General features: G+C 40.9%; 1 protein-coding gene and 1 long non-coding RNA gene across 12 annotated transcripts in view; one reads left to right on the forward strand and one right to left on the reverse strand.

Annotated features, from left to right (window-relative positions):
• Positions 1-269: 269 nt before the first annotated feature.
• LOC145531657 (uncharacterized) lies at positions 270-5,383 on the forward strand. Its single transcript, XR_014072632.1, has 3 exons — positions 270-1,000; positions 3,021-3,085; positions 4,373-5,383. It is a non-coding gene; the product is annotated as an uncharacterized LOC145531657 (long non-coding RNA).
• Positions 739-22,429, reverse strand: part of LOC145531644 (phospholipid-transporting ATPase ABCA3-like) — a 234,321-nt gene continuing 212,630 nt past the window's right edge. For 8 of the 11 annotated variants that reach the window (XM_081554592.1, XM_081554591.1, XM_081554590.1 and 5 more), the window contains 5 exons: positions 17,858-18,045; positions 16,834-17,004; positions 16,183-16,373; positions 9,704-9,777; positions 9,040-9,306 (listed from right to left, as the gene is read on the reverse strand). In XM_081554592.1, coding sequence (XP_081410718.1) covers positions 9,172-9,306; positions 9,704-9,777; positions 16,183-16,373; positions 16,834-17,004; positions 17,858-18,045 — 759 coding nt within the window. In that variant the 3' untranslated portion in view covers positions 9,040-9,171. Of the gene's footprint in view, positions 925-9,039; positions 9,307-9,703; positions 9,778-16,182; positions 16,374-16,833; positions 17,005-17,857; positions 18,046-22,429 lie in introns of those variants that run through there. The other 3 variants (XR_014072622.1, XR_014072623.1, XR_014072621.1) reach the window with 1 other exon arrangement.

Raw genomic sequence — 22,429 nt, forward strand, 5'->3', positions numbered from 1 at the left:
CTCTTACCTTGCTGCTGCCAGCGGTAGACCTGGAGCACATTTCGTGACACTGGCCGCCCCCGCTCCCCGCGGCTCCCCGCTCCCCCAACCCCGCCCCTCTCTTCCCGCCCCACCATTAAGTGTGAATTTCCAGTGATTCACGGAGGTGACCACTTCTTAGCAATACCCTGCCGACAACCCTAGAGAAGAGTTTCCGGCTTGTCAGATCCAACCATTGTTGGTCCGCCTAGGCAGCCTGTACGGAGGAATAATGCCTGCTTGCTCAGCAGGTATGGGACAGCTCTAGTCTAGGGACAGTGAACTTTTCCCCACGATGAAGGGAACCACAGTTAAACCTTCTGCAAGAAGATCTGAATCCCAGCCTTAGGGAGGATCCATCTTCCAGGTTTGTTTTGGCCTTGAGAATTTTCCCTCAGCATTCTCTTTACTTCTGTATAGATAATCCTCATTGTTAAAGTGCTTGCTGGAAGATGAAGAGAGAGATAGAGAGGGACAGTGAAAAAGACAACCAGACTAAAGGAATGTTTAAAAGGGTCATTAGGGAAGCCAGATGGGAGACTGGATGCAAGTAAGAGCTTAATAAAATGAGTTGTCTCCCCTTTTTGAAGATGATCAACCTGGGAGACAAAAATTGCAATTACTGAAATCATTTGTCAAAGATCTATGGCAGGTATGGTAATGGAACCCAGAGGAAGTTATATGACAGCTAAAAAACAAAACAATAGAATAGAAAACAGCTTCTGGATATCACTTTATTACTCACAATATCCAATTGAGGGTGTAAAAACCTGGAACCATCCCCAGATAGCAGCTTCATGGACTGTTCACATTTTGCCATTCAACAAGGCTCATCCAACTTGTCTGCTTATCTCAATGATTCTGGAGGTGTTTAGATTTCTCCCGCTGCTTAAGGAAGAACTCCATCTGCCCAAACAAGAATGAAAAGAGCTCCCTGTCTGTTGTTCCACTTCATTTCTCCTTCATTCCTTCTTAGTCAGAGGTGAGGCAAGGATAGAAAAGAAAATACACTATGTTTAAAGACTGTTTCTGCTTTCTATCCTTGGATTTTAAATGTGCTTGGTAAAAAGATTCTCTTATGAATGTAGAATCTGGGCGTAAGTTTTGGAAATAATAACCCAATTTGCCCTTTAAATGTTGGTAGTTGTGGTGGTTTAGTCACTAAGTCGTGTCCGACTTTACCACCCACTGGACTGTAGCCTGCTTGGCTCCTCTGTCCATGGGATTTCCCAGGCAAGGATATTGGAGTGGGCTGCCATTTTGTTCTCCAGAGGATATTCCTGACCCAGTGATTGAACCTGCATCTCCTGCATTGCAGGAGGATTTTCTACTACTGAGCCACAGGGAAGCCCTTAAGCTTTGGGTATTTATTTTAATGATATTATTTTTGGTAAACAATTGATGTGTGTGTGTGTTTATATATGTTTATGTACATATCTCTGTGTGTGTACTTATGGGAAAGATGATTTGCTCTAGTCTTTATCCTCCTTTTATCAATACCTCAGCTTTTAAAATATTTTGTTAATAAGATCATAAACCTCTAGCTCTTCAAGCTGTCCTAGCGTCATCATTTCTGGATGTTTATGTTCAAACAATCAGAATACTCAGGAATAGTTTCTTGACCCCACACTGATAAATGCTGCTCTTTCACATTTCCAGGAGAGAAAACAGAAATTTCACCAAATGTCTTTAGATTTGCACATGCTGGATACACAGGCTGCACACGTAAATCTACAAAGAAGAGACATGTGTTCTCTTTTGGGGGCTCTTTATTACATAAACATATTTACACTAAGATACACACATAGAAATGCCCCTACATGTAGCCAGATACAGTAGAGAGTAGTCTAAAGAAGACATGATGACCTCTGGTTGGAACTGAATCTCATGGTACCTTTTAAAAATAAGTGTCTGTTTTCTGTAGGTTAGCAAAGGTCAGGAAGACTTGTTCCAGTGTTATCTGACTAATGGGATAGTCTTCTAAATTGAATTGATGTTTAGCTTCCTTCAAAATTCGGAACACCTCTAACAACAACAACAAAAATTGCAGTTACCATTGCGGTCCTGCCTTCCAGCCTCCAACCCATATGAGCCTCTCCACTTCTTTCAACTACTGCCAAGTTAATGGTGGAAGACAAAAGGTACAGAAGATGGAGATGAGATAATGCACAAATAGATAATTGAGAAACTAAAAAAAGGCAGTTTTCTGTCCTTATTCTCTTGATGAACCTGGACTAACAACAGGATTTAGGGAGCATTTCAAATTTCAAATATCTAGGGATATGTGAAAGTAACCTTTCTGCTTCTCCTACAGTGCTAGAATTCCATTGTATATGCCTAATTATCAAATACTTCTCCCATCATTAGTGCTTTCTTAACATGTAATATTACAAGGCATGATTTCAGCAATCACCTTTCCCCACGTATTGTCCTTGCTGGGAATGTAGTAGGTAAGGATCCCTTGATTCTGCTCCTTTAAAACATTATCTAAGAAAGGAAAGATAGGATGGGTGAATAATCTTACAGTTTTCTTTTTAAGTTGCCAAATATCGCTTTATCTACCTAATTATATATGATAGAAAAATGAATAGATATAACTAATAGAAAAGGGACACATTTGAATATTGCACTGTTTTTGGTATGTAGGCGTGACACAGTTAATTCTTTTGAGCACATTTATTCCTGATAAAATAATCTTATGTGGACTTTATTATTGAGGGCAGTCTTTTGGGCACAAAAAAATGATCAGTTCAATGCTCAATATAAAAAACCCGAGCCTTCTAAAATTCTAATGATATTATAAGATTTAATTTCTGAATACAGTGCTGACAGGGGAAGATTTTCACTCTTGTTGTGTGAGCAGGTATGCAGATATAATGTTTGATGAGAAGGAGAGCAGAACAAGGCCTCCTCACTATTTGCATTATTACACACCATGTGGAAGAGGAAATCATACACATAAATCACCAAAGTCAGGCCTTGTGTTCTGGTTTCTTTTACAGGAGAGGAAGAGCACACTGGTGGGGTGAAGGCGAAGAGGGTGGTATTCATTTCTAAGTTGCAACAGGTATTTTACATTTATCAATGCTCATTTGTATTTTATAAATTGGATTAACTGGATTAAAATATTTTATAGTAAAGCATATATGTTTCCAATGCTGAGTGGATTTTCTTCATATGAATTTTAATGCACCTATTGTCTCTATATTGACACAAAGCCCTTTTTTGTGTGAAATATTTTAAATATTGAGTTTAATAAATTATTCAAGGCAAACACTGATGAACCTGCCTCCCTTCCATTTAGTTCAAATGATAATGATCCTATGTGCCTTTCTTGTCTCTATCCCTCATAAAAAATAACCAATACTTTCATTGTTATTGTGTACATTTCCTTTTTTAATGTCTTTATGCATGTACCCCTACAAGTTTAGGTAGAATGTTCCTGCTTTGAAGTTTGTGTGAATGGGATCACCTAGTGTATGTATTCCTTTTTATCTTCTTTCAGTCAGTGTTTGTAAGATTCATTCATGTAGTTTCATATAGCTATAGTTCATTCATTTCCTTTTTAAATGGTAATCTGGTGTATGAATATTTCATAATTTATTTTCCATTCAGCTACTAACAGACATATGGGTTGCCTGACTGTTGTGAATATTGCTGAGTTAAATATTCTTTTACTTGTCTCCTTGCCACAGGTGGATGCAAGTAAATAAGATACCTGTGGTAGAATTGTTGGGCATTAATCTTTTTAAAAATGGTTATACCAATTTCAATTTTTACCCTGAGATTCGGCAAATTGGAAAGAATGTCACCCCCACAAGAAGGCTGAACAAATTCCAAATTAATGGCTTTTCTTAAACCCATCAGTTTTTCTGATGAGGCAAACTCAGGGCAAATAATGGACCCAATATTTGGGGAGAGAGAGGCATCTGCAGAGAGAATCAGAATGAGAGCATTTGCTTATACAAGGCAGACTCTGCTGGATGACATACAAGCATATATGCAACTCTTAAAAGTGAAACTCTTTCCTATTTTACAACCCCAAAGTGTCTTTCTTAAGGATCTAGGAGTCATCCTTTAAAATGCAGTCAAGAAAGATAGCACCCCCTATTCCCAGGAGGGTGGGAGCCAGCTTCAGTTGGTACAGATGGCCTAACCACTTTCTCTTGAAAATCTGCTCCCTGAAGTCCTCCAGCCCTTTCCCACTATTTCATTCCAGCCCTTTCCAACCCTTTTGTTTCAGCAGAGTTAAGCTCACACTGAGATCTGCCCTCATGTCCCTATTCCAGTAACTTTGCATTGAGTCTTCCTTGCCTGTTTTAACTTTGTCCTGTGCAATTTTTATTTCATATAGGAAAACTAAGATAAATGAAGCTACCTGTAGCACTTAACTGTTGCCCTAACGGTCTGGGAGCAAGCGACGAGAATGAAGACAGAACACGAAATCTGGTGCAATGGGTCAGGGGACCTGCAGCTTCTAAAGGACTGAGGTGCAGAGTCCACTCTGAGTCCAGCTTTTATTCCTGATTGTAGACTACAAGACTTTTTTGATCTTATCTTTCCCAAGACCCTACACTGACATAGTCCAGGTCTCCTTGTTTTTACCTCGGGCCATTCCCTTTTGGGCTAGTCTTGGGGACAGTCAGCAAGTGTGTAGGCAGCGTTCATGCCTGACGCTGACCCGGCGTTCCAAGGTCCATGCTTTCATGATCCCAGTCATACTCCCCTCTGGGTCTAGCCTTGGGGTTTGTAACAAGGAGATTATTCTCAAGAAAAACACGGTTTCTTAATATATGCTGTTTTCCTAGGTGCAATTTCTGTGAAATTTCTCAAGGTTGTGAAAGTACATTATTAAGAATTCCCACTACATTTAACTCCCATTCTCCTTTCTGCTGTTTACTGAAGTATGTTCTGGCAATTTATTGTAATAGCCCTCTAAGATGGGTTCAAGTAGTATCCTTTTTCTTATAGATGAGGAAACTGATGCCTAGCAAAATCAAATAATTTTCCTTAGGTTATTACGTAAACTGAATGTTTGTGTACTCCCAACACTCTTATGTTGAAATCCTAATCCCACTGTGATCCCATCAGGAGGTGGGAAATCTGGATTAGTGCTTTTATGAAACAGGCCCCTGAGAGCTCCCTTGCCCCCTCCAACCATGTGAAGATACATCAAGCAGACACCTTGTCTAGGAACTGGGCACTCACCAGACAAGGATCTTAATAGAGTCTTGAACATTCAAAACTGCTAAATAAATTTCTGTTGTTCAGAAGTCCCCCAATCTATATTATTCTTTTACAGCAGCACCAACTGACTAAGACAGTCTGCAAATAAATTATGGATTAGTCCAGATTGGCACCAAAACATTTGCTTCCAAAGCCTTTTCTTTCAAATACCTAGCACAACCAAAAGAAAATTCCTAAGAGTATGTTTTTGTTTAATTTGTCTTGGTGAGCTCTTGTGTGTATTTGAGGGTACGAGTAAGTCTTTTACTCTGGGTACTTGTCTGTCCTGTTTTTGTTGGGTGGGGACGGTGGGAGGGGGTGCGATACCTGGGCAGCTTCGCCCAAGCGATGGGACTTGGAGAGGGAAAGAAAGAGAGGGAGGTCCTGGGCACTCAGCGCTCGGACCTCAGAAGCGTCTCTGCCACACCAGGGCGCAAGTGGAACCTGCGCGGTGCCTCCTCCCAACGCCCTCCGCAACCTCCCTGGCCCAGGCTCCTTGCCACTGCCGGTTGAGGACCCGGCTGATCCGAGGAACCTGTGCGTGCTGTCCTTGCTCTGCCCACCTTCCCAGCACCCCCAGCCCTCTCCTTCCTCCTATCTTGAGCACTGCAACCCCCACCCCCAACGTCTCTGGCACACCGCCCAGACCCTGAAGGCCCTATCTCCGCACCCTTTCGCTTGCTCTTCCAGGTTCCTCGCCTCTGGACCCTACTGGACAACCCCACAAACTTGTAACTCGCCGGCTCCCCGCTCCCTCATCAAAGTCACCCTCAGCTGTATCAGTGGCTTAAGGCAGGAAGATTAAGGAGAGTCTGTCGCTGACCGTCCCCCCGCCACCCCTGGCTCTGTGGGGGTTAAACAGGCAATTTCCAGAGGCAAGGCACAGGAGCAGAGCCCTAACCCAACCCCCGCCTCGGCCCCTCGGTTGGCCACCCTAAAAGCACCCTAGTCCGCAACATCGTGCGGCAGGCGCAGGACAGGCTGCCAAGGGGCCCTTTCTCAAGAGTGCACAGCCCAGCCCAGCCCGCCCCTCCACCTTCCGCACGTTCAGCTGTGCCCTGCCCCTCTAGGCGTTGGATTCACCCCACCTCCAAACCTTTCTCCTGCTCCCCAGTTTCACTCATGCTTGCTTCTCTTGGCTGACCCCACCTAAGTGCCCAGCTCCAGTGTAGCGTCGCGAATCATAGGTTTTGAATTCTGACTGTTGGAGGGCAAATCCTCTGTCTCTCCCCTGCTGTGCCAGGTATCAATTTACTGCCTTTCAAGCGCCAAATAGATCTGGGTTCTTGAATTGACAGGTTAACTTTGTCAGGAGAGGGCGCTGGAGAAATACAGCAGGAGAAGGGACTTCTATTCATGATTACGTGTTTTCTCTTAGATTCTTCTTGCTCTTACCTTGTCGCTGCCAGCAGTGGATGTGGAGGACATTTCGTGACACTCGCCCCACCCTGCCCCAGCCATGGTATTAAGTGTGAATTCCCAGCGATTCACGGACGTGACCCTTCTTAGCACCAGCCTGCCAACAGCCCAGAGGAGAGTTTCCTGCTTGCCAGATCTAGCCATGGCTCCTGTTGGCCACCCTCAGCTGCCTGTACTGGGAGCTGTAATTCCTGCTTGCTCAGCAGGTGTGGAACAGCCCTGGTCCAGGGACAGTGAACTTCCTCATGGGATCAGCTGAGACACAGCTAAACCTTTCCTTGGGGAGGAACCATCTTCCAAGTTTATTTTATACTTGGGCTTCCCTGATGGCTCAGATAGATAAAAGAATCTGCCTGCAATGCAGGAGACCCTGGTTGGATTCCTGGGTTGAGAAGTTCCCTGGAGAAGGGATAGGCTACCCACTCCAGTATTTCTTGAGCTTCCCTGGTAACTCAGATGGTAAAGAATCCGCCTGCAATGCGGGAGACCTGGGTTTGATCCCTGGGTTGGGAAGATCCCCTGGAGGAGGGTGTGGCAACCCACTCCAGTATTCTTGCCTGGAGAATCCCATGGACAGAGGAGGCTGGCAGGCTACAGTCCTTGGGGTCGCAAAGAGTCAGATAAGACTGATCAACTAAGCAAACAGCACATTTTATCTCAGCCATAGGACAGTCTCGGGGGTTCTCTTTACATCCTTATAGCTAATCCCCATTATGGTTAACAATTCTTTTAATTTTCCCTATTCAAATTGTTGTGTGGTTTCCTGATTCTTGCTAGGGACACTGATAACCCTTCTGAGCCTCCCAATGAGGACAATAGTAGCACTTCCTATCTCAGAGGGTGTCAAGGGATTAAATGATCCAATGTATGTAAAGTGCTTAATAGAGGAACTGACACATTTTTTTTGGTTTGTTTGTTTCTTGTTGAAGGATGAAGAGATAGGATAGGTGATAAAGCCTCTCGCTTCCTATTAGACTAGAAGAATATTTTAAAGAGTCATTAATGAAGCCAACTTGAAGACAAGCTGTAAGTAAAAGGTTAAAGAAAACGAGTTCCCTTTCCCTTCTAAAGATGGCCAGTCTGGGAAACAAATTTTGTAATTACTGAAGTCACTTGTCAGAGATTAATGGTAGGTATTGGAATGGAACCGAGAGAAAGTTATATCAATTTTAAAAACAGTACAGAGAATAGCTTCTAGATATTAGTTACAATATCCAATTGAGGATATAACAACCTATACCTGGGGGACTTCCCTGGCAGTCAAGTGGTTAAGACTTCACCTTCCAGTGCAGAGGGTTCAAGTTTGATCACTGGTCTGGGAGCTAAGATCCCACATGCCTCAGGCCAAAAAACCAAAACATAAAGCAGAAACAATACAGTCACAAATTCAGCTGAAGACTAAAAAAAAAGCCCTGCACCTCCGTGCACCCGCAATAGAACAGCTTCACTGACTCTATCTTGCAGTTTGAGGAGGATCATCCTACTTGTCTATTCTCTGCCTGTGATTCTGCAGAAGTGATTAGATTTCTCATGTTGCTTATGGGGCAACTCCAACTGCCTAAACTTGAATTAGAATATGCTTTCTGCCTCTCTACACACCTCATTTCTCCTTCTTTCTTTCTAAATAAGAGGTATGTCAAGAATAGAAAAGAAAGGACACTTCTTAAAGAATGGTCTGCTTCCTTTCTTGAACTCTAAATGTTCTTAGTGCAAATGTGTGTGTGCGTGCTCATTCCCTTCAGTTGTGTCCCACTCTTTGTGACGCTATAGACCGTAGCCCACCAGGGTCCTCTGTCCACAGGATTCTCCAGGCATGAATACTGAAGTGGGTTGCCGTACCCTCCTCCAAGGGATCTTCCTGACCCAGGGATCGAACTCATGTCTCTTATGTCTCCCACATTGGCAGGCAGGTTCTTTATCTCTAGGGCAACCTGGAAAGCCCCTTAGTGCAAATATCCTTTTACAAATGTAGAATGTTGGCTTGAGTTTTGGAAATACACAATTTATCCCCATAAACTTTGATATTAATTTAAATGGACTCTTTTGGCAGAAAATTGGTGTGTCTATTTGTGTGTGTTTTTATCTATGAAAAAGGTGATTTTTGTTCCAGGCTTTATATTCTTCTTATCTATAACTCAACTGCTAAAATGTAAAGCCATTGCTCTCTAGGCTGTTCCATTCTGACAGCTCCATCATTTGTGAATGTTTCTTTTCATATATTCAAAATACTCATGACAAGGCCCTTGTCCCCACTCTGATAAGTGATGTTGTTTCATATTTCTAGGAGAGAAAATAGAAATTTCACTAAATATCTTTAGATTTGCACATGCTGGAATCACAAGCCACTCATGTAAGTCTATGAAGAAGGAACATGTGTTTCCTTTGAAGCACTCTTTATTACATAAATATATTTGTACCAAGATATACACTCACAGGGATGCCCTTCTTTGTATCCAAGTATAGTAGAGAGTAGTCTAAGGAACACGCAGGACTAGTTGCAAGTGAGTCTCAAGACGCTTTTTTCTCAACTTCTGGGTTCTGTTGGCCAGCAAAAGTCAGGAAGACTTGTTCAAGCGTTACCTGACTGATGGAATAGTCTTCTAAATTGAATTCTTCTTTAGCTTCCTCCAAAATACCAAACATCTTTAACAGCAACAACATAAAGTACAGTTAACCATTGCAGTCCTCCTTTCCAGCCCACCACCCAGATGAGTCTCTCCTGTATATACTTCCTCCAACTGTTGCCAAGCTAATGGTGGAGGACAAAAGATACAAAAGCTGGGGATGAGATAACAGACAAAGTAGATCATTGAGAATTTGAGAAGAAGCAGGTCTCTGTCCCTATTCTCTTGATGGATATAGACGGAAAGTGGGACTTAAATGTGGTAATCTGACTTAGTTAAAATTAATTCCTTGGACCACTGAGAGTAACCTAAAGTCTCTGCTCCTCCTATAGCCCATTTCATAAGACTAAATCCCAAATGCTTTAGTGCTCTCTTAACATATAATAATATTACAAGGGCATGGTTTCTACATTCACCTCTCCCCAGCTATTGTCCTTGCTGGGAATGTAGTAGTTAATGATCCTTTGATTCTCATCTGTTAATTCACTGCCTAAGAAAGAAAAGATAGGATAGATACATAATTTTGCATATTGCTTTTTAAATGTCAAAATACTGATACATCAACTTAATTATATGTATAACAGAGGGATAAATAGATATGGCTAGTAAAAAAGGGATGTAATAAAAAAGCCTACCTCTTTAGTATGCATGATACAGTTAATTTCTTCAGCAGATTTATTCCTGGTATAGTAGGCTTTGTTTTATGGGTTTATAGGAATTATTGAGGACAGACTTTCAGGCACAAAATGTTGTCAACTCACATGCCTAAAGGATGAAACTTGAGCCTTCTAAAATTCTAATGCTGTAAGATGTAATACCTAAACATAGGGCTGAGAATATAAATGGGTGGGATTTTCATTCTGGCTTTATGAACATGTATGAATGTACAACATGTTTCCTGGGGAAGAGAGAAGAGGCTTTTTTGCTATTCTCATGATCCTATGCCAGGTTAAAGAGGAAATCATACATAAAAACCACCAAAGTCAGGGTGTATGTTCTTTTTCAAGTGAATAAGAATCCTCTGGTGCAAGCTGGGGGAAGAAGTGGTATACTTTCCAGATTTAGAACAAACATATTTGTTTATGCTTATCATTGTATTTTGTAAATTATTACAATTTAGAGGAGCCTGGTGGGCTGCCGTCTGTGGGGTCGCAGAGAGTCGGATACTACTGAAGTGACTTAGCAGCAGCAGCAGCAAATTAATTGAGATTTTAAATATTTTAAAATATGTTAATATAATCAAACTAAGATTGAGGTGGCTCTAATTCCTTGATAGTCTATGTAAGGAAATCAAAACCTAAGCCAGAGCTGCTGCTGCTGCTAAGTCACGTCAGTCGTGTCTGACTCTTTGCGACCCCATGGACTGTAGCCTACCAGGCTCCTCTGTCCATGGGATTTCCCAGGCAAGAGTACTGGAGTGGGTTGCCATTGCCTTCTCCATAAGCCAGGGCAAATGTACTTGAATCTGAAGAAATCAACTCTAAGAACATCCAATCACAAAGAGCCAACTACGTTTCCCCAAATAAGGCAACTGCTTAAGCTCTAGCAAATCAAATATTTCCTTACTTTTCCCCATGTCTTCTCTATAAACATCTCTCCCCTAATTCCTGTCTGTGGAGACCTCCTAACCACCTTTGGTTTGGTGATGCCCAATTAGTATCAATGTACACTCTGATAAGCTCTTGAAAATTTTTCATATGCATCAGATGAGTAGCTCTGACATCAAAGGGAAAGTGAAAAAAGTGAAAATGTTGGTTGTTCAGACATGTCTGATTCTTTGTGACCCCTTGAACTGTAGCCTGCCAGGCTCCTCTGTCCATGGAATCCTCCAGGCAAGAATACTGGAATGAGTTGCCATTCCCTTCTACAGGAATCTTCCTGACAAAGGGATCAGTTTGGGTCTCCTGCATTGCAGGGAGATTCTTTACTGTCTGAGCCACCAGGGAAGTAAAATGGGATCCAAAAGGATGCCCAATGGTTCTATGAGCAAAGTGCAACCAGATGTAGGTACTTGCTGAGCCCTTTGTTTTCACTGCTTTCTCCCTGCACCTGAAGGTCTTAAGTAAGTCCCTCTTGGATATCTGAGCTCCTAGCTTTTCTGTCAAGAGCTCTGTAACTTGATTTGAGGTTTTTGGGTTTTTTTCTTTTTTAACCTGATTGGGTGTGCATTTGGATTGGATCTGACTTAAACGTCCTTAGCTCTCTGTCTACAACCAAACTGGGTTTAGAGTCAGACTAGGTCCAACTTAAACTGGACTGGGTTCAGTGTGAGGTCTCTGGTAGGTAAAATATTTTCTTAATGAAAGGAAAGAAGAAAATGAACTTCCTCCGTATTCAGAGAGTTTGGGACTCCAGCTAACTGTATGGACAAAAATTATGGGTCCATGTGTTTTTATCCATTTGACTAATGTCTGTCTTTTGACTGCAGAGTTTAATAAACTTTAAATGGGCTTCATCTTTTCCTGGGCTTCATCTGAAGGATAGCTCTTCCAGTTATATCACTGTTGGTTGACATTTTTTCTTTCAATATTTTGAATATATATTTTCAATTTCTCTTGGCTTGAAAATTTTCCACTGAGAAATCTGCTGATAGGTTTATGGGGTTCCCTTGTTTGACAGATTACTTTTCTCCTGCTTTTTTCTTTGACTTTTGACAGATTTATTACAGTATGCTTTAGCCCCTTTCCGGTTCAACTATTTGGAGTTCTTTGGGCTTCATGAATCTGAAAATCCATATCCCTCCCAAAGTTTGGGAAATTTTAAGCTATTATTTCTTTAAATAAACTTTCAGTCCTTTTCTCTTCTCCTTCTGGGGTTTCCATAAAATATAAATTGTTTCTGTTATAGTGCCCTGTAAATTTTGTCAGCTTTCTTCATTTTTAATCACTCTTCATTCTTTTTTGCATCTCTGATTGGATAATTTCAAATGACCTATCTCATAGTTCACTAATTCTTTCTTCTGATTGGTTGAATCTGCTGAATTTTTCAGTGTAGTCATTATATTTTCAGTTCTAGGATTTCTGTTTGGGCTTTTTTATGGTGCCTATTTTTGTTGTTGTTGTTGTATTTTTCATTTTCTTTTTGCATTGTGCAACTAATTTCACTTGGTTGTCTTTCTGTGTGTTCATGTAGTTCATTAAACATCTTTAAAAGGACTGTTCTAAATTCCTTGTCAGACAGCCCATAGATTTCCATTTCTTTAAGGAGTTTCATTAGTTTCTTTTGGTAGTGTTATGTATACCTGACTCTCTGTGGTCCTTGATTCCTTGAGTTTGTATCCACTTTCGATAAGTAGTCTCCTCTTGTAGAGTTTACAGACTCTCTTCAGCAGGGACACACCTTCACTCATCAGCTCAGCTAGAGGTTTGGACTGTTTGTGTGGCAGCATCCCGGGGCAAGCAGTCTTGCTAACAGGATCTTGGCTTGGGCAAGTATACTGCTTGTGATCTGAGGTTGAAGGTGGGTGGGTGGGCAGGGCTGTTGTCTGATTTCTGTGGCTGAACTGACCTTCCAGCTGAGCTGTTCAAGCATGGCGGCTGGATAGGCTCCCTGGATGGGCAAGACCCATGGCTACAGGCTACTACTTCACAGTCTAGTGGTGACACTAACTGAGATCTGTAATCACCTCTGGCCTGTTGAGGTACAGGCTGTGATCCCTGGCAGGATAGGGCCACTCTTTGACTCCATGATTGGGCAAGGCTACATATGGGCTGGACACAGTTGCTCTTGGGGGAGGGGATTCACATTGTGCTCCTTGACTGGATGGTGCCAATTTCTGGTCTCTATGTTCAGGTGGGGCCACAGACAGGGCTTTATAGTTAGATGAGGCCTCAGGCTGTGTTCATGATTATACTGGAAAGTAAACTGCATTCAAAGTTGGGTAGGACTGCAGGCTAGCCTTCACAATTTAGTAGGCTGTTGGTTGTGCTTCATTGCTGGCTAAGGCTACAGGCTAGGCTACTTTCAAGAGCGCCGCCAGTTATATTCCACAGTTGTATGGGCTCGAGACTATGCTCTGTGGTCAGACAGGGTCACTGTCTGGGCTCTGTCTTCAAGTCAGGCCCTAGGCTATGCTCCATGAATGGGCAGAGTCACTGACTGGCCTTTTTACATGAGTAAATCCATATGCAGTGTTCAGTAATTGAGCAAGGCTATAATTTGGGCTCTGCAGGTGGGCAATATCATAGGCTAGATTCCAAGGCCATCCTGGTGATGTAGGGCCAGAGGCTATACTTAATAGTTGGGCAAGACTGTTAGTTTGGCTCCCAACCAAGCATGTCTGTAGAATGGGCATAACAGATGCCCAAATTCACTGGACAGGCTTCTTGGTCAGGTGGGTTGGAAGCTATACTCAGCAGCTGGATAGAGCTGTGAATTAGCTTCTCTTCCTAGACAAGGCCATGGAACAGGCTCCATAGCTGATAGGGTTTGTTGGCCGGGGACCCAAATCAGGCAGACCTGCCTTTTGAGCTCTTTGGTCAGATAAGGCCAAAGTGCAGCTATAGGTTGTGTTCCATGGTTCTTCCTAAATTCTCTGGCCAAGTTTCCTGGTTGGAGGAAATTATAGGCTATACTCAGCAGATGGTCAGGGGCTTTGGATCTACTTCTCTAGTCAGCAGGGCTATAGAATGACTCTACACCTGGTACAGCTAATTGGCTAGGGACTCAAGTCTAGTAGAAGTACCCTCCAAGCTCTCACACCAGGCATGGCCACTGATTCAGCTTTGCAGATGAGCAGAGCCATTGGCCTGGAACTCTACTCCAATGCTGTTGCAAGGAAGGATGTAGTTTTGCTAAGATCTGAGTGCTCAGTGCTTGGAGCACCAGCCCTCTTCTCTGTCTTTACGTAGTCTCCAGTGGTAAAGTCTCACAGGTTCACCCAGTGATCCTTGCGAGTTAAGACCCAAGTGGGCCTCCAAAGAAGCATTCTGCAACACTGGGGGACCTGATGAACACCACTGACTCTCTTTTCCCAAGTGGAGAAACTGTAGGTCTAAGGGAGGGTTGATACAGTCAGTGTATAGCTCCTCCTCTTACCCTTCTCATATCTCTCTTGGTTTCTATTGCCTAGGAGGTTGCTTCAACCTTACCTCCAGGTTCTGGGATTTTCATAATGGTGTCTTGTCTACATATAGTTACTAGCTGGTCTTCTTATGAATATGATCTTCCCAACTGATGTTGGGAATGACCTATGTTGCCATCTTTCTATCACTCTCAATATTATAAGTTTGACTAGTGCTGTTACATACAGTTATTTCATTCATTTCCCCTTATGCACAGTGGTAATCTGGTATATGATTATTCCATAACTTATTTTCCATTCAACTGCTGGCAGGTATAATGTGAATATCATTGATTTAAATATTTCATTTATCTCATGGCACAGGTGGATGCAAATATAATAACGTAAGGAACAGCCACCTTCAGTTGAAAATGTTCTTCAAACCCACATTTCTATTAAAGCTTTTGTGTCCACATCCTCAAGGATAGGTCTCTAATGTTTAGTGTCTCTTCTTTAAGACTTGTCCTAGAGAACGTTGCTAGGACAGCACACAGTAAATGAGACTTTCTGTTCACAGCTTTTCTTTGTAGTGATTTGGGCACTATATCTCAGAAATATTTGCTGAATGAGTGCATAAATGAGTATTAAACTTCTTAATAGGCTATTAATAACAACACCGAGGTAATTCAATTTCCCATACATCTGTTCCCTAGATCTGCTCTACCTTCTATTTCTTTTTATTTTCCGCTCTCCATTCTTACTGTGTAATCAATCAGGCTATTTTCTATTGCTTGGAAGATAAACTTCCAACTCTTCAGCCTGACACACAATGGGGATGTCTGTAATATTTTGCTCAGCGTAGCAGAATGGAAACTAAGAAGAAAAAGCAGAATTAATAAAAGTCTTACCATGTTTCTTCTTTATGTTTAGGAAGGAAAGATAAGAGATAGAAAGAAATAATTGCTGTCTCTGGCATTGTACCATATAGCTAAAGAAATGCTGATTGAATATAGCATGAAGAAGTGCTATTCTTGCAAGGAGAAAAAAGCTTAGTGGTTCTTGTTTGAATTTCAGTTTCATATCCTGACTGGGACAGCAAAAGACCACAGTTATATTTTCAGCGTGAGGTACAAACCTTAAAACTTTTCATGAGTGATATTATGGAAAGAATTGTATCTTTTCCCACCCCCCACTCCCACCCCCACCAAATTCATTTGCTGAAGCCTTAACCCCAGTTGATTGTGTTTGGTCGTATGTCCTTTAAGGAAGTAGTTAATGATAAATGAGGTCATAAGGGTGGTACCTGGATCCACTATGACTGATGTCCTTATAAGAAGAGTAAGAGACACCAGGGATGGATACACACAGGAAAAAAGCTGTCTGATGACACAGCAAGAGAAGGAGGCCATCTGTGGGCCAAAAAGAGAGGCCCCAGGAGAAACCAGACCTCCTGAAATCTTGATACTGAACTTCTAATCTCAGAACTGTGAGAAAATAAATTTCTGCCATTATGCCAGTCAATCTGTGGTGTCTTATTATAGCAGCCCTAGTGGACTAATACAGATTATATTTACTAAAAATTGAGAATTAAGTTCAAACATGATTTTAGGTATGTAGGCCATATGGACAGCTCTAACGTCACAACTACCTTACTAGTTAATATACACCAAGATATTGGTGAATACTTCTGTTCTTTGTGTAAACTTCTTAGCACAACCAAACATAAAACGTTTAAAAGAACAAGCATTCCAAAAATAATTCAACATGGAAGGGCAATTAATATCAATAATTCACAATAAATAGTTACTGGAGATATGCAGCATATGGATGGTGCGAACAATAAATATGATTTAACACATCTGTATCAAAGCTAACCCAACCAACCAAATTTACCTGGGAAAGCTGTTTTAATAAAAGTTTTAAAATCCTTTAATTTGTTCTCATCTTCATCAATATTGATCTTGACTTTTAGGATGTAAACATTGCCAAATTTGTTCTTGAGATGCTGAGGGCTGCCCAGGCACACGAACTTTCCCTTCACCATGATGGCCAGCTTAGTACAAAGAGCATCGCATTCCTCCATACTAGTAAAACAAAACACCAAAATGATGTGAAACTTTAAAAAATCTCTATCAGAAGATATTCTATAGTTCAAATATCCAGTATTTTGTGACCCTCTTTGAAAAAGGAAGTTTCATCTGCCCCTCATCAACATTATGGCAAATGGAGATATTTTCAAATTCAGAGTAGTAAAATAATCTACAGGATATAATGTACAGCACATGGAATATAGCCAATATTTTTAATAACTTTAAATGGAGTATAATCTATGAAAATATTGAATCACTAAGCTGCACACTTGAAACTAATGTAATATTGTGTATCAACCGCACTTTAAATTTTTTAAAAAGTAGTGAAAGACCAAATCCTCAAATAGAACAGTTCCTGAACTTCCTGCCCTCTCCTCTCAATGAAAACTCCTTCCCATAGGTCATACCACTATAACTCTTCTAACCCTTAACCAAGCCTCTCAGTGAGCCACACCTGTGAGATGTTATGATGATTGCTTTGCCACTTTCACATGTCCGTGTCACTGCATTCCAGAGTAGGCGCCGGGCTACTGGGTCCATACCAGTTGATGGCTCATCCAGGAAGATGACTGAGGGCTTTCCCATGAGGGCAATAGCAGTACTCAGTTTACGTTTGTTTCCTCCACTTCATAGTTAAGGAAGGAAAGAGAAAGCAGAAACAGAGATGGGTATATGTGACAGTAATTTAATACATTAAAAACATATATTTAATATATATCCATTATTTATAGGAAACAAATTACTTCCAAACTGCTGAGTCATAGGAAACATCCAAGATATTAAAAACGCTGATTGCATGTCATTCAACCAAGGCATTGGGCTTCCCAAGTGGCACTAGTGATAAAGAACTGCTTGCCAATGCAGGAGATTTAAGAGACATGGATTTGATCCCTGGGGTGGGAAGATCCCCTGGAGGAGGACATGACAACCCACTCCAGTATTTTCGCCTGAAGAACCTCATGGACAGAAGAGTCTGGTGGTCTACAGTCCCTAGGGTAACGACGACCGGGACATGCACGCACGCAACCAAGGCATCAGATCCAAATGCAAATATATAAATCAAGTCATTTTCATTTGAAATGTAGAAAGGTGACTTTTGGCTACCTGAGTTCCTTTAGATTCCCAGATATATAAACCATATATTTACCAGGCCAATACAAAGAATTTCACATGGTCCGTGAGAGACAAAGAACAATAGAGAATAAGGGAGAGATATACTTTCATTTATAATTCAATGACTACATTTGCGATTGAACCAGGATTGTGTTTCATCTCTGCAAGGGGAAAATTGTGATACTAACTAGGTCTGCTTTATTGCTGATATCTCAGTTCTGGCAAGGCATTAGATTATTTCCCAGTCATTGCTTCTGTTTGTCAGTGGAACTCTGGCTAGGTTGTGGGCACTGATTCCAAAGATCAGAATCAGCAGAAGGCTCCTCAATATTAGCTGCAATGAGAGCATCAGTATAATATCTCACCTGTAAGTGTAAATATACTTGTCAGCATAGGGTTCCAGATTCAGTGCTTGCATTGACTTCTTTATATAATTGTTAATTTTGGTCTCAGGAATCCCCCACAATCTGGCATACATGATCATTATTTCTCGAGCAGTCATGTAATCCAGCAAGGCATCAAACTGTGGGCAGTAACCAATTTTTGATCTTACCTAAAATAAAAGAACAACAATGGACATAAGTCAACTATATCTCACTGAGCATATAGTATACACAAATAACATAGAAGACCTGATGCTTTCCAGCCCATGCCTCTAAGAAGGTTATAACTCAGAGTTTTAGTAAATAATTTCTTTCCCAGTGATTACAGAGTCATTGCTGTTGTAAGCTATTGTCATGTATTAAAATTAAAACTTTGACAACCCTAAAAAGTAAGCTATAAATCAATAGTGTGATGTCCAGTGTTGAAAACTGGATGCCTATTTTTGAACTTCGGTATCTTATTTTCTCTAATAAATCTTCATTAGTTTAGTCCCAAGGGATTTCAGGATTTCATAATCAAAGACTGCCATAGAAGGAGAGTCTGGGCAGTTATACCTAGGCTAGGCTCAGTGATATCCTACTTTTTGGTAGTGAAGATAAATGGGCTATAAGTGGGGTCCTCCATCTCTCTGTTATATGCAATATTACTTTGTGAGAATCATCTAAGTTGCAAATGAGCAGAATTGGGATCCTAGCTCTTATTTCAGTCATATATTAGTCATAAAAGAAATCTGAACATATTATAAAAATTTTATATTCAGAGAAAATATCTGACAACATGGAGTTAAATTAAAAATCAATAATAAAACAAATGTTTTAGAAACTCCAATATTTTTCATATTTCAAAATGAATTTCTAAGACTACATCCTTAATTCATGGGCTGAAAAGCTCAATTTTTCTTGCAAAATATTTGAACCTATGGGATATAGGCCACTTTAAACAACAGAGTAACAAACGAGCTTAAATCAATGATTAAATTATTAACATAATAACATATTTGTAAAAAACAGATTCAAAGGATTCTGGAAAGATAGCCGAGTAGGGAGCACCAAGAATTTATCTCTGCCTAATAAAATTATTTTGGGACTCTGTAGTCTATTGAAAGCTTGTAAATTCTTAGGGGAAGATTTGGACTGTAAATTGTGGTTAATTGCAGTCAATTTCAGCTGTTAGCATACTAGTGTCTACCATCCTCCATCCCCACACCAAGTCACATTTGTGCACATGTTCTTGAAGCAGCTTTTACACAGCTAGGGGGAGACAGGATGAGCAAACAAGATCCTGTCTTCCAAATAAAGGGCATCTGTGCTCTAGTTGCTTATTGCTGCTTCTGATTGTAGAGGTGCAGACCAACAAGAAAGCATGCGTCATCTAAAAATAAATAAATAATCAGAAACTATCCCTTAAAAAAAAAAAACCTGATGTAAATCTATTAGACAAATACTTTAAAGTGACTATCTTAAAGGTGTTCAAGGAATTAAAAAAAGATGTTGAGAAAGTCAAGAAAATTATTTATGAACAAAATGGAAGTATCAATACAGAGACAGAAACTATAAAGAGAAACTAAAATAAATTTTGGAGCTGTTAAGTACAACAACTAATTGAAATGAAAAATTCACTGAAAGGATTCAAAAGCAGATTAGAGTAGGCAGAATAATCAGCAGACAAAGATATGACAATGGAACATAAGAAAGCAAAAAGGATTAAAGAACAGTAAATTGAGCCTAAGGAACATTTGAAGTCATCAAGTGAATGAACACATGCACTGTAGGTGTCCTGAAGAAGAGAGTAAGAAAAGGACAGAGAGAATATTTGAATAAATGATACTAAAACTTCTCACATTTGAATACAAACATCCAAGAAGATCAATGGAATTCAAAGGAGATGAATTCAAAGAGAACCACACCAAGACACATTAAAATCAAGGTTTCCAAAACCATAGACAAAAAAGAATCTTGAAACCTGTAAAAGAAATGAGACCAATCGTATACATGGAATCCTCGATAAGATCATGAGCAGATTTCCCATCAGAAATTTTGGAGGTCAGAAGGCAGTGGGCCAAATATACTCAAAGTGCTTTAAAAAGAAATTGCCAACAGAAATCCTATATCTGGCAAAACTGCCTTTTAAAAGTAAGGGAGAAATTAAGGCATTCACAGATTAATAAAGACTGAGGAAATTTGTTACTGTTAGATCTGCCCACCAAGAAATGCTACAGGGAGTTTTGCAGGGTAAAATTAAAGGACACTAAGGTGTAACTAAAGGCAATATGAAATAATAGATATTTCAATTAAGGTAAATATATGAGCAATTACTATTAATAAGAGCTAATATAACACAAATTTATAACTCATTTTTTCCTACATGATTTAAGAGATCAATATATATTTAAATTACTCATCTAATAGTAATTATGACTATAATTACAAAACTTTGTTTTGTAAATTCACATTTTATTTTCTACATATTATTATAAAAGACTCTGGGTTGGAATGATCCCTTGGAGAAGGTCATGGCAACCCACTCCAACATTCTTGCCCGGCAATTCCATGGATAGAGGAGCCTGGTGGGCTACAGTCTTTGGGGTTGCAAAGAGTCAGACACAACTGAAGCAACTTAGCATGAACACACATGTGTAAAGATATAATTCATTGTTCACACAATGTATAAAGATATAATTTTGTGACATCAGCAAAAAAGGGGTAGAGACAGAACTATAAAGAAGCAAAATAATTGTTATTGAAGTTATGCTGCTATAAATACAATTAGTGTTATAACTTTAGATGTTAAATATAATCAATACAGTGACTACAATGAAAAATAGCTATAGAATATGCTCAAAAGGATATAAGAAAGGAATTTAAATATGTTGCTGCAAAAAATAAGCGACTTAACACAAGAGAAGAACATGATGTAGGAAGTGAAGAACAAAAAAGCAATAAGGCATATAGAAAACTAACAGCAAAATGTCAGAAATAAGTCATGTCTTACCAATAATTACTTTAAATGTATAAATTAAACTTTCCAATCCAAAGGAAGAGATTGGCAGAATGGTTAAAAATCACAATCTAATTATATGTTGTTTTGTTATAAGAGACTCACTTTAAATCCAGAACACAAATACAATGAGAGTGAAAGGATGGAAAAAAGATATTCCATGCAAATAGTAACCAAAATGTGGTGACCCAAGAAAGAGCAGATAAAACCAAGGAGGGTCTTGGAATGCAAGAATGGGAAAACCAGACCCTTATCATCCTTCCCTCCCCCATGTTGTAACTATTAGGGGATTTCAAGTCCTCCCGACCAGTATAACCTATCTCCCCTCCTACCCCATAGGGAGACGGTATTTGCCTTACTCTTCTCTCCACCCAGTATACGTGCCTCATCCAATCAGCAAACGACCCACAAGACCCCTATCCCATTCCTTGTACTCTGGGTGTAAAAGTGGACTAAAGACCCCTGTTCAATGTCGGTTCTCCCTTGAGCTGGCCCGCTGTTCTAACAACGTCGCCCGTTCTAATAAACTTTATTTCCTTCTCATTCTGACTCACGTCCGGAAATTCTTTTTCAACCAGCGCACGGACCACGACATTTTTAGTGGCCTGTATGGGGACCTTGGGGTCTCTTCCCCCACCTACTCACTTCTCCTTTCTCATAGGGACCCTCTGCAAACAGGCAAGTGCTGTGGAAGCAACTGGGGAACTCTGGCCAGGGTTTCCGTCTGGTGTGTTCCACACAGGGCTTCCCTCCGGTGTGCCCCACTGCTCACTGTGCCCCACTAGTTGCTGCTTGAACGGGTGAGGGTCTCTCCTTTATCTTCTTTCCAACTGAGGACTAGGCCAACCAACATTGTGTGGGCACAGGTCAGGCACTTAAAAGCCATTACGGCATCTGCCACATGAAGACTTTCGTGTGAGGATAAGGGGGACATGGAACAGATCAGGACACAAGGGCATTTGCCTCCAGCAAGTCAGCTTCCATGCACCATGTCAGGCATGTAGTGGTTGAAGCAAAACAGAGACCATTGTCCCCTGGCCACCGCCTCCCTGATAGGATTGTAAGGCAGATTCCTCAGCCTTCTTCCCTGTCACTTTCACTTCTTTCCCTTTCAGTCCAGATTGATTTACAGGAGTCTAGATGCTGCCTCTGAGCCAGCCTGAGTGCCTTTCACATTTCAGGGAATCGCCAAATGGTGAGTCACCCGTTTGCTCCCAGGAATTTCTGTCTTTCTCTGCCCGGGTCACGTGGTGCCTTAGCTCTGTCTTTCTTTGCCTGGGTTACATGGTGCCTTAGCCGCACAGTTCTCAGAGGTCACTTCTCACTTTTGGACGCGACTGTTGGGATGGTCGGCCATTTTTGTGCCATCAGTTGCACGGAGACGTCACTGAGACAAAAAGGGACGACTTTTTGCCAGTCGGTGATTTTCAGTTCCCCCATTCTTCGGCATACAGGCTAAGGATGGGTTCTGGTACATCTCGGGAGCCTCTCTCAGACTCACCCCTTGGCTACATTCTCAGAAACTGGAAAATTTTGACCCTGCAAAAGGCCTGGCC

Source organism: Giraffa tippelskirchi, chromosome 13 (genome assembly GCF_054371585.1).
Source record: "Giraffa tippelskirchi isolate mGirTip1 chromosome 13, T2T-mGirTip1v1.2.pri, whole genome shotgun sequence".
NCBI lineage: Eukaryota > Metazoa > Chordata > Mammalia > Artiodactyla > Giraffidae > Giraffa > Giraffa tippelskirchi.